Source organism: Mus caroli, unplaced genomic scaffold, assembly GCF_978045245.1.
Source record: "Mus caroli unplaced genomic scaffold, Mus_caroli_1 scaffold_14, whole genome shotgun sequence".
Lineage (NCBI taxonomy): Eukaryota > Metazoa > Chordata > Mammalia > Rodentia > Muridae > Mus > Mus caroli.
Window position 1 is genome coordinate 550,153 of NW_028227269.1, and position 12,402 is coordinate 562,554.

Consider the following 12,402-nt stretch of genomic DNA (forward strand, 5'->3'; position numbering starts at 1 on the left):
TGATGGGGATTGCATTGAATCTGTAGATTGCTTTCGGCAAGATAGCCATTTTGACTATATTAATCCTGCCAATCCATGGGCATGGGATATCTTTCCATCTTCTGAGATCTTCTTCAAAAATATCCAGTTTTTAAAAAGGAAATAAATTTGAAATACAGTGTTATAGGTGAGAAGAAATCTGCATGATATATGTTGTCTGTAATTGGAAGAAGACACTTTGGGCAACCGCTGGAGCATAAGTACTGTGGCCCTCGCTGCATGTTGAAAATTACTGGTAGTTTGTGACAGTGTCTGTACTTCATCTACTGACTGGTATTTCCTTCTTTTTTCTGGCTTGCTTCTTTGGTAAGTTCTTGCTTTGACATAATATTCTGTTCTTCTAGGAATCATTCATGATAAGAATCTATGAATAATGCTTTTCTGTTGGTGCCATTTCGTTGATATGTTGCAGGTGAATTTACCCCTGAAATGCAGGTGAGAATTCGACAGGAGATTGAGAAGGAGAAGAAAGTAGAGCTGTGGAAGGAACAATTCTTTGAAAATTACTATGGTCAGAGGTAAGTTAAGGCAGACTCTGCATCCAGGTGTTAATGTCACATGTCATGTGATACCTCTATGTTTTTACCTTAGTGGAAAGTCTAGTCCCTACAGACCTGTAATTTTTATATCATGAATTCTTTTTCATTAGTGATAGCCTTAGCCAGGCGTGGTGGCCCACTCCTTTAATCCCAGTACTCGGGAGGCAGAGGCAGGCAGATGTCTGAGTTCGAGGCCAGCCTGGTCTACAGAGTGAGTTCTCTGTGTAGCCAGGGTTACATAGGGAAACCCCATCTTGAAAAACTCATACAAAAGAGCAGCTTTTTGTTTTGTTTTTAAGGAATCATGAGTGTACAGAATTGTTTCACTCATAATCCTTGATCCTTAACTTACATTGTAGTTAAAGTGGGTTCCACTTACTTGAAAAAAAAAGACTTGAACTTCTTCTTTCTTTGATCTTACATTAGAGTCCTTCCTTGGAAAATACTGGCTTCTTGTAATTTCATGAGATAGAATAATACTTGAGAGTTCTGTGCATTTTTATAGTGATTTTCCAAAATGTCATTGACCTAACCCAGTCAGGAATCCAAACGGGCTCTTATGCCAAGCCTGTAGTTAAAACCCTTTCCTATGTGACCTGGAGATGAACATCACTGAATCAAGACACACACTTTATTTTTAAAGGGCTGCAGTCTTAAACAACTTTTTTTTTTTTAATTGTTTTGGACACACACACAAAAAAATCTGTTTGGTTTGCATAGGATTAGATATTCCAGCTCCTGTTTGCTAGTCTCCTTTCTACATAGCGGTAAATGCCAGTGAGAATACTTCATTGACCACAGGGAAAGTAAGAGGTTTTTTTTTTTTTTTTTTAAGTTCCAAGTGTAAGTGTTCATCTCCTTTAAAGTCACTTAAGAAAGATGCCTACTAAAATTAAATGAGTATAATCTTATAAATCACATTGCACATGCCTCAATATGGAGTTGGTTCTCTCTAGCATATTAGTTCCTTGGTTCAAATGTAGGTGGACATCTCAGTGACTCTTTTTTTATTACTAATTTCTTTAAGCTGCTAGAGACAGCTTAATTGAGTGTTGCTGGGTAAGTAACAATATAAAACATTTAAAAAGAGTCACTGGTGACTAGAAAAATTAGCTTTACTTTTTCCCAGCCAAGCTGTTGAAGTCCCCGCTGACTTTCACCCTCAGGTCGAGCAGCAGCACACAACCTCCACACTTGAGAGTTGGCCTGAGTGGAATCTAAGCAGGCTGTCTGCAAACTCAGTTCTAATTCTTAGCTTCTGCAGAAAATTCATAACTATTTTTTCAGGTTTTTTTCCCCCCAGTCTTGGGCCAACCTTCCTACAAATACCTAGTGAACAAAATTGATGGCAGTTCCAACCTAAGTCTCAGGGTAGAAGCATTTGACCTTGCTTTAGGTTCTTCTAGCTAGCCTGTGAATTTCTAGACATTATGACTTCTATATCAATAGGAGGAAAGAAGGAACAATAACAGTCACCACTATCGAACTTTTATTATGTGCCAACTGTGTACTTCACATGAAGTTAACTTCATCAGTAGCAATATCGATGTTGTTAATTCCAGTGTTGAAGGAAAAGAACTAAGATGCAGAAGCCTACCTAGCCAGTCATCATCTTGTCAACAGTTGGTATCAGAGCCAGGATTTGAATTTAGTTACTTTGGCTCAAGAGTTCTACTTACTTAGAAAAATACTTACTGTGTGTCAGGGGTTTTCTAGTTATTGACATAGTCTACTTTTCTCATGTTTTCAGTAACATGGGCTATTTCCCATCTAACAGCTCCTTCTGTTTTTTAGTTCTGGCCTAAGCCTTGAAGATTCACAGAAACTGACAGCTTCCCCAAGTGATCCCAAAGCAAAGAAAACCCCAGCTGAGCAACCAAAATCCATACTTCCTTCCGAGGCCTCTCCTGTCAGCATCGTCCCAGTAGTTCCTCAGTCCGACTGTAAAGAAGAAGCAGTGCAGATACCATCACCATTCAAAAATGAAGAAAATCAAGATGAGGCAAGGCCAAACTCCCAATCCCCAGAACCTGCTCTTGCATCACCTAACAATACAAATGAGCTTATCACCATGAAACCTATCAAGAGCCCTAAGGATGAGGGTCTCTTAGAGCAGAAGCCTGTTGCCTCTGCTGAAGAAGAATCTGAGAAAGAAAATCATGTAACCTCAAGTTCTAGTAATAACAAAAGTGAGAACCAAGAAGCGTTCGCTATATCCCCAAGCAAATCTAACAATGCTGCGTTAGAAAAATCCATAATAAAGCCCGGTGCAGAAGCCAGCCCACTGAACCCTGATATGAAGATGCCTCCAGCAACTGTTACTGATCAGATCCAAGAAAGTCTCAAGAGGAAATCTTCTCTTACCCAAGAAGAGGCCACTAGCAGCTGGGAGAAAAGACCACGCATCACTGAGAATTGCCAGCACCAGCAGCCATTTCAGGTCTCCCCACAGCCTTTTCTTAATAGAGGGGACAGGGTCCAAGTGCGAAAAGTCCCACCTCTCAAGGTGAGAAAGTGCTTGTTGTACCTGCTAAGTTTCATAACCGGTGGTGTTAACCTAGAACCAGCAGTGTACGTTTAATGCACATAACTGTGGTGCTATGTAAATAAAATTAGTAATAATCAGGCTTTAGAACTGCTTTCCTATATTTATTTCTTGATATTTGAGTAAGGGGTCTGAGTAAACAACCCCAGCCCACTTAACTATTCACATCTTAGAGGCAAATTCTTGCTATGTAACTCAGGCTGGCAACAAAGTCTTAGTCTTTCTGTTGCTGGTTATTGAGTGCTGAAATTATTGACCAAAAACCTTTCTTTAGTGAATGTCAAATCAGAAACAAATTGTAGACCTAGGAACTGTATTAAAGTTTAATATAGAGTAGTCTACACTGAAGACTTACTCCACTCTGACCAGATTTATAAAAATTTCTCCTTTCATAGATTTAGTCAGAAGCTGTTTTACTCTCTTATCTTACATTCTATCTAGCTTCCATAATTTATACCAGAACAAAATGTTTTAGCCAGTTTGTTTCTACATGCCTATGACCACAGCTCTGGAAAAATAGCAAATGAAGAAATGAATTGCCAAAACCACTAAGGCCTCCTATCAAAACAAAACATATAAAAAAAGAACTTTTTGTTTATGTTATAAAAGTAACAGAATCTAGCTGGGCTATGGTGGGACACAGCTTTAATCTCAGGAACCAGAGGCTGGTTGTTTTTTTGTTTGTTGTTTGTTTTGGTTGGTTTTTGTTTGTTTGTTTTGTTTTTTGGTGGGGGGGTGTTGGTAGGTTGTTTTGGTTTTGGTTTTTTTTTTTTTTTTTTTTTTTTTTGTGACAAGGTTTCTCAGTATAAGAACTCTGGCTGTCCTAGAACTTTATTTGTAGACTAGGTTGGCCTGGAATTTACAGAGATCTGCCTGCCTCTGCCTCTGCCCTATGCCTTTCAGAGTTGGGATTCCAGGCATGCCACACCACTGCCCAGCTCATTTATATTCTTAAAAGCAAAGTATAACATTTCATTACTGCTTCATGAGGACAGAAAATAATTGAAACTTAAACATATAAAAACATCTAACTGCTTTGTCCTTGTTTAATTTCAATATGCTAATGCTGGTGACTTTTAAGTCAACTTGTATTGTCTTGGGTGGGTGAAAACCCTCAAGTAGTATTTTTATGAGCCTGGTATGGTGACATAACTGAAATCCCTGCACTTGGGAGGGTCACAAGTTTGAGGACCACCTTGGTGTATATAAGCATGATCTTTGTTCACACATAAAAGAGAGAGGGAGTGTGTTTCTGTGTTTCTGTGCATTCATGTGCATACATATATACACACTCCTAACACTAGCACTCGGGAGGCCAAGGCCAGCACATCTCTATAAATACCAGCCTGCTCTACAAAAAGAATACCATTCCAGCCAGAGCTAAAACAGAAATCCTGTCTCTAAAAAGAACAAAACAACCGAAACCAAACAAACAAAAAAATACAAGCATTCTGTGGTGGGTGGCATAACAATAAAACTTACTAAGTGGTTATAGGATGAACAAACAGTTATTAGGTACTGTAGACCAGGCCAGCCTAGAATTAACACATAGGTTGGACCTCTGAATGGCCTTATACTTGGATAATTGGCTTGTATCATTATAAGGTTGTTTTTCTCCAAACAAATTTTTTTGTGTTTTCTTTAACAGTTTCATCTATTTTGTCCTATAGTCTCTTCTCTCTATTAACAAGAAGTAACAGTTGCTACTTTTTTGGTTTGTTTTTTGGTTTTTCGAGACAGGGTTTCTCTGTAGTCCTGGCTGTCCTGGAACTCACTCTGTAGACCAGGCTGGCCTCGAACTCAGAAATCCGTCTGCCTCTGCCTCTTGAGTGCTGGGATTAAAGGCGAGCACCACCACACCCGGCCAGTTGCTACTTTCTTATCCCCACAGCTTCTAACCATTATATGCTGAGTAAATAATGCTATCTATGATTTTAGAACTAATTTCTCAGCTATAGGGAGTTGATTTCTTAATACTTATGACTTTTTGAATAATGAAAAATAGTGATATTAAAATTTATAATTGAGGAATTTACAGAAAGATGACATGCTTTTTTTATAATTAATCACTTAATTTTTGAAATTAAATACTCTATAATATTAACAATTTTTTTTCTTTTAATTCCACCAAATACTGAAAGGCGTCGTATCTGGATGCATATTCCTTAACTTAAGACAACAATCTGGTTTTTTATGTTATAATAATAAGTGATTTCAGAGTAGATATAGTGGCACATACTTTTATCTTTAATAGAGGAGCCAGGCGGATCTGTGATATAAAAGCCAGCCTGGTCTACATTGTGAGTTCCAAGATAGCCAAAACTACATAATGAGACCCTGTCTCAAAGAAAAAAACATTAATTGTTTGAAAGTTAGTAGTTTTTCACAGTTTTTTCTTTAGTATAATACATATTTTTCTAGCCATTCTGATTTGTAAGCTAGGGGCTGGAACCCAAAACCACATACATTTTTAAAATTGAGTACAGAATTCACCAGGGTTGAAAATGACTGGCAGACAGTATGTGCATGGACCTTGATATGGGTGGACAGATTAAAGTTGAACCCTAGACACATGTGTGTTGTTAGTCGTAAAGCAGCCATATGTGCCATGGGTGCTTTATGTTAGTTTTCTGCTCTAGTCTTACAGCTGAAAATTGACCTCTGCCTTCCCCCATCCCTTACTTTTTTTAGATCCCTGTCTCCAGAATCTCCCCGATGCTGTTTTCTACATCACAGGTCTCTCCCAGGGCTCGTTTTCCAATCTCCATCACTAGTCCTTACAGAACAGGAGCCAGAACTCTGGCAGACATCAAAGCAAAAGCCCAGTTGGTCAAAGCACAAAAGGCAGCAGCCGCAGCAGCTGCTGCAGCTGCTGCAGCCGCCTCAGTTGGAGGGACCATTCCGGGACCTGGCCCTGGGGGTGGACAAAGTCCAAAAGAGGGTGGTGAAAGGAAAATTGCTGGAGGAGGGAGTGCAGGCTCAGACCCAGTCAGTACAAATGGAAAAGGTCCCACAGTGGAACTGGCCGGAACTGGAAGCAGGGGAGGTACGAGAGAACTTTTACCCTGTGGTCCTCAACCTGAGACCAATACGCCAGGCCAAGCACAGCCTCCTGGTGTCTCTGGAGCACAACTACAGCAAACCTCCTCAGTGCCTACAGGACTTGCCAGCAGTGGAGCATGCACAAGTGTCCCATTACCAACCCACATAGAAATATCAAACAGTGAAAAACCAAACCTCCACAAGGCAACAGCCACACCAGCCTCTCCTTGCCACTCGCAAGACCCTAGGAGTTGCAGACTTGAGAAGGCTCTGTCTCCAACAGGGCCTCCTCTGATCTCAGGAGCCTCAACTGTTTATTTTGTAGCTGATGGCACAGTTGAGCCCAAAGCAGGTTCTAATAAGAATGCACCAAAGCCTTCAGCCTTAGCAAAGACAACTGCTCCTGCTCCACTAGATATGACTTCCTCTCCTGTGACATCTTTATTGACAACAGCCAGTTTAGAAAAACTCCCTGTACCCCAGATCAGTGGAACTGCAACATCTACTGGATCAGCTCCATCCTCAAGCACTTTGCCAGGAGCTTCTAGCCTTAAAACCCCAGGAACTTCTGCAAATATGAATGGACCCATTTCAAGAACAAGTTCTAGTATCCCTGCTAATAATCCTTTAGTTACTCAGCTGCTCCAGGGCAAAGATGTTCCCTTGGAGCAAATTCTGCCTAAACCTCTCACCAAAATTGAAATGAAAACAGTTCCCCTGACTACAAAAGAGGAAAAGGGGATAGGGATATTCCCTGGTACCAGTGTAATGGAAAGTAGCAGCAGAGAGGAAGTTAATGGCAGGCAGGCCCATCTGGCTATCCCGCAGCTGGGGAAACCCTTGCAAAGTAAACAGCTTTCCCAGGTTCCAAGGCCAGTTTTCACTGCTAAGGACCGGAAGGACCCCTGCATTGACACTCACCAGTACCGAGAAGGTCTAAGTAAAACAACGCAAGATCAGCTCCTTCAGACTCTTATCCAGAGGGCTCAGAGACAGAGTGTTCTTTCATTTGTACCACCCTCTCAGTTCAACTTTGCTCACTCAGGTTTCCACTTGGAAGACATCTCCACAAGTCAGAAGTTCATGCTGGGTTTTGCTGGCAGAAGGACATCCAAGCCTGCAATGGCAGGTCACTATTTACTTAATATTTCCACCTATGGCAGGGGTACAGAGAACATTAAAAGGACCCATTCTGTAAATCCTGATGATCGATTTTGTCTAAGTAGTCCCACTGAGGCCCTGAGAATGGGACATGCAGATTGTAAAAACACAACTGGAGAAATCAGTAGCAGCAAAGAAGATGAAAGTGATGAAGATCGAGTAGGTGGCGAACAGGAGCCTATTTCAGTGAAGGAGGAGCCATGGGCTTCCCAGAGTTCTGGCAAGCATCCGTACCATGGGGAAGCTCCATCTACCAATGATTGTTTAGCTAGCAAGAATGGTAAGACTGAGGCACCAGTGAGTGAGCAAACCACTTTAGGCAAGGAGAATTACATATTCTCTAGAGGCCAAACATTTGATGAAAAGACCCTGCCCAGAGATTTTATTCCGGCAGCACATAAACAGGTGACTCATGCTGTGAGAGGTAAGACAGTGTGTAGCAGCCCTGAGCTTTTCAATTCTACTGCTCTTTCTCTCCCTGCAGACAGTCCCACACATCAGCCTCTACTCATTCCACCACTGCAAACACCCAAATTGTATGGAAGCCCCACACAGATAGGGCCAAGCTATAGAGGCATGATCAATGTCTCCACCTCATCAGACATGGACCATAACTCTGCTATACCAGGCAGCCAGGTATCTAGCAATGTAGGGGATGTCATGTCGTTTTCAGTGACTGTCACTACCATCCCTGCCAGTCAAGCAATGAATCCCAGCAGCCATGGCCAGACAATTCCTGTTCAGACTTTTCCTGACGACAATAGTATCGAGGACACACCATCAAAATGTTACTGCCGGTTGAAAGCCATGATCATGTGCAAAGGATGTGGAGCTTTCTGCCATGATGATTGCATTGGCCCCTCCAAACTCTGTGTCTCCTGCCTTGTTGTTCGGTAATAAGACTGTAGCGTATGTAAAGGAGGGAAGGGTAGGCTTAAAAAGTCATGTTCTTGCACCCTTTTTAAATCATAGAAATAAAGTTTCAGTTGTCTCAAGAGACATTAATCAGGAATACAGAATGCAGGTCTTCACATTTACAGGAAGAGCACCTTGTATAGTAGGTCTGAGTCAAATAGGACTGAATTGGTGACAAAGTTTGCACTTACAAAATCATGTAAATATGTCACATTTTGTTTTAACATTGTTTTCCAAGTATTTAGGTAATGATGTATTAACTTTACATTCAGATTTATGTTCCATTTCTTTTGACTCTGAGAAAAGTTGAATGGTGAAAGGAAGCTGTCCGCCTCTGACCTTTCCCCAGGCTATGAAAAGGAAAGTGAGGGAGTGAGCATAGTGCTGATTGTGTCTTCACAGACTGGCTCAGGTTCTTCACAAGTAAGATGGCCTTTGTGGGATTTAGACTCGGGGTTTGCTCATCCCTTTACTTTAGGTGGAACTATTTTCAGTGGTATTTTCAAAGGTATTAACAGCACAGACAGTGTTTTTGAGCCTGACAGCCCTGGCTTAGCTTTTGACTTTCATAAATCAGTACTGTTGTGAAAAGCAGAGCTCTGCTGTTGAGACGATTCTGTTTCTAAGGGACTCCTGTGGTAGACTAGTATATACATGGCAGTAGTTCAGCAATAATACATCCCAACATTGCATCAATCATGGGCTCCCACCATGTGTGTATGTGTGTGCACGCGTGCGTGAGAATACTGTATGATGTTGGAAAGGGATGAAATTGAAACTGAAACTTCACGGAATTTGGAAGAATGGTTTTAACATGGGACAGAAAATAGTCTTTTCCTATTCTCTCAATCCATTTTTAGGTAGAAAGGGTCTTAAGTGATACTTATGCTTTGGCATCCAGAGCATCAGAGATGAATGCAGCTACCCTGTGCCACCCACACGCAGTGCAAGAAGACAGTTTGCTGTTTTAGAAAGTGAGTGATTCTACGACCTCGCTGTCAGGCCAGCTGGGATGCTCACTGTGAAAGGGCCTTGTGAGTGACTAATGGAATATATGGCTGTGAGATTATGCTGTTTTTCTTTCCTTTTGATTTTTTTTTTTAAATCCTCCCAGTACTCCAGAGGCAGAGACAGACCAGTCTCTGAGTTCAAAGCCAGCCTGATCTTCATAATGAGCTCCAGACAACCAGGGCTATCTAAGAAGCCCTGTCTCCAAACAAAAATAAACAAACAAACAAGCAAACCTAAATAAATAAAAGAAGTAAAAAAAAAAAAAGAAAAGAAAACACACAAGGAGCTGGAGAGGTGGCTCGGTGGTTACGAGCACTGACTGCTCTTCCAGAGATTCTGAGTTCAATTCCCAGCAACCACATGGTGGCTCACAACCATCTGTAATGGGATCCGGTGCCCTCTTCTGGTGTGTCTGAAGACAGTGACAGTGTGCTCACATAAATAAAATAAAGAAATCTTTAAAAAAAGAAAAACTAGTTGGTGGACATGGTGACACACGCCTTTAATCTCAACACTTGGGAGGAAAAGGCAGGTGAATCTGGGTTAGGACCAGTATGATTTGCATAGCAAGTTCCAGAGTACACAGTGAAACACTTGTCTTTTTTAAAAAACAAAAGCTAGCTACAATTTTTTAAATACTGTTTAAGTTATAGTTAGAGATGGTTTAAAGAAAAATAGTTCACCAGGATTTAGTATTAAATAGTCTGTATTGTTTGATTTCAAGTCTCCTAATTTGACTATGTGGTGTAATATTGCAACCCAGTATAGGTGTATTTCAAAAGCTATTTATAAAACTCAGAACAGTTTAAGCTTGCTAATTACATCACCTTCCAGATTGGAGAAAGGAGACAGTAAGGTATTTTGCCTGCCTTGTGATGCTCACCCCTGACCACCCTACCTTTTGCATCAAACACTGGGAGTGCTTCCTCAGTCCCTTGCTCCAAACTATGAAGCTCACCCTTCATTTTTTCTCCCTGCTATTGTGGACCTAAGCAATTACAGTTTAAATTCGGTATACAGCACTAGTCAAGACAATGTGATCTCTTCCATCTTCCCCCTTTATTTCAGGAAATGCATAGCTTAGGGAGAAGAAAGGCTTCAAGGATTCATGGTTAAGAAGTGTGTATGTTCTGAAGTGAAGGATCAGTAAGAAATACAAGCCAGGCCAGGCGGTGGTGGCGCACACCTTTGATCCCAGCACTTGGGAGGCAGAGGCAGGCAGATCTCTGAGTTCGAGGCCAGCCTGATCCAGAGTGAGTTCCAGGACAGCCAGGGCTATACAGAGAAACCCTGTCTCGAAAGAGCCCAAAAAAGAAAAGAAATACAAGCCAGGATTCTGCTCCCAAACCTCCAGGACAATGGGTAGTCCCCGTGGGACCTTGAAAGACCCACAGCTGAGTAGTCTCCCTGGTCTCGCCTGCTTTAAGGGGGTGAATGAATCGGAATAGACTTCGTGGTGTCCGTGAGTAGTTTGTATTAGAATAATTTTCCTATTTCCTACCTTGCTTTCTAGAAAGGCTTTTGCTCCATAGTTCCCTTAATCTCAGAATGGATGGAAAAGAGGAAGACATTAGGGACTGTCAGGTCCATTTATAGAGGAAATTACATTGTTACTCTTCTTGATCTACTCAGGCCATATAAGTCTGAAGTATTGTTCTTCACTAGATTCCACTAAGTAATACCCAACTAATTTCCATTTAAAAGTATTCCAAAAGCAACATTTACCAACAATTTTTTTAGATTGAAAATATATTAAGTAAGAATCTGTCTAGTCTATTTGTGTTAAAACATGCTTTCAGATGGAAGACGAACACTCATAAATGAACAGAAAATAAACTAGTCTGGCCCTTTGAGTTTGTCACTCCAGTAACTATTAACACAGATTTTGTCATGGCCTTTCATTTCTTTTACCTTTAACTCAACTCTGAACTGATTAAGTGCTAAGCTTATTATTTGGGCTTTGGGTGGCAATTTTCAGTGAGGTATTAAATATATCTGATACCTGGTGGGGCTGTGCCCCATCCAGCCTTCAAAGTAGTCTGTGAAAATCGCTGGGATAGTATTCATATTGTGTCGTCTCAGTGTTATTTTTAAGTGTTCTGAGTTGCCTAAGTAGAACACTCCCTGAATCATAGAGTGTTTTGTTTTGCCTTTTGAATAATCACCATTCTTTAGCTCAGTAATATGGGGGTGGGGGAGCAGCACAAATAACTTGGAGTTGTTTGGCCTTGGTTCCTTAAGTCGTGTGCTCAAGACACTGAAGCTATCTCCCATGTTCTGTGTGAGATTTCTGAGTAAGATCTGGCAAGTGAGGGAGCTTTTCTTGAGAGGGGAAGGCTACATTTCTATGGGTGTAGAAATGGGAATGTTTGTGAGCCTATCTCAGATGTACATTAATAGACCTCACTGCCTTCCAGGTGAAGGTGTGTTGTCCTACATAGAACGGTCCCTTCAGTTGCCATTCTCATTGCTCTATGCTGCTTTCCTCCTCTTAAAGTCTTCATGAGCTCTTGGGTTAAATGGTTCGTTATGAGCAGGCTTTCCACTAGTCATTGTTGTGCGATTTATTTTAAGCGATTGTCCATGAGCACTGTCAGAATTGCTTCCTCCCAGACTTAGCCAGGAGAAGAAGTTTCTTGTTGTTTTACAGCGGTGTGTGCTAAGTGCTGGACTTGCCCATGGGTAGTCTGCAGCTCAATTTATAGAACAGTCCAAAGAGACGTGGCAAAACATGATTGGCAGGGACCTTTTCCTCTGTTTCAATACCTATATACCTATTGAACAAAGCAGTAGGTAGACATTTCCTAAAGTTGAAGCAGTAGCTTCATAGAGTCTTGGTTACTTTATTTTTTTTAATGCTTTACATTTGATACAACTATTGAAGATCAATTTAAAAATAACTTTCCAGTAATATATTTTAAGTAATATATATTTTAATATCTATGTAAAAAAGTGACAGTGGGGGACTGAATTTCTCATGTATACTATGTTTAATGGTAGGGTCTCACTGTTAAGGCACAAATTATTTCAAAGGAGTTGCTCTAAAAACAGATTATTCCCCCCCCCCAAAAAAAATGCAATAATGGGAATGATTTGGGGCTTTTATTTTTTATTTTAAAAGAATATTGACTTATTTAGCACAAGCTATTT

The 12,402-nt window shown here is 40.8% G+C and overlaps 1 protein-coding gene across 4 annotated transcripts in view; it reads left to right on the forward strand.

Moving 5' to 3' along the window:
* Asxl2 (ASXL transcriptional regulator 2) overlaps window positions 1-9,534 on the forward strand; it is an 81,461-nt gene extending 71,927 nt beyond the window's left edge. For all 4 annotated transcript variants that reach the window (XM_085830164.1, XM_085830163.1, XM_085830162.1 and 1 more), the window contains 3 exons: window positions 452-557; window positions 2,373-3,084; window positions 5,815-9,534. In XM_085830164.1, coding sequence (XP_085686290.1) covers window positions 452-557; window positions 2,373-3,084; window positions 5,815-8,223 — 3,227 coding nt within the window. In that variant the 3' untranslated portion in view covers window positions 8,224-9,534. The remainder of the gene's footprint in view (window positions 1-451; window positions 558-2,372; window positions 3,085-5,814) is intronic.
* The last annotated feature ends 2,868 nt before the right edge of the window (window positions 9,535-12,402 follow it).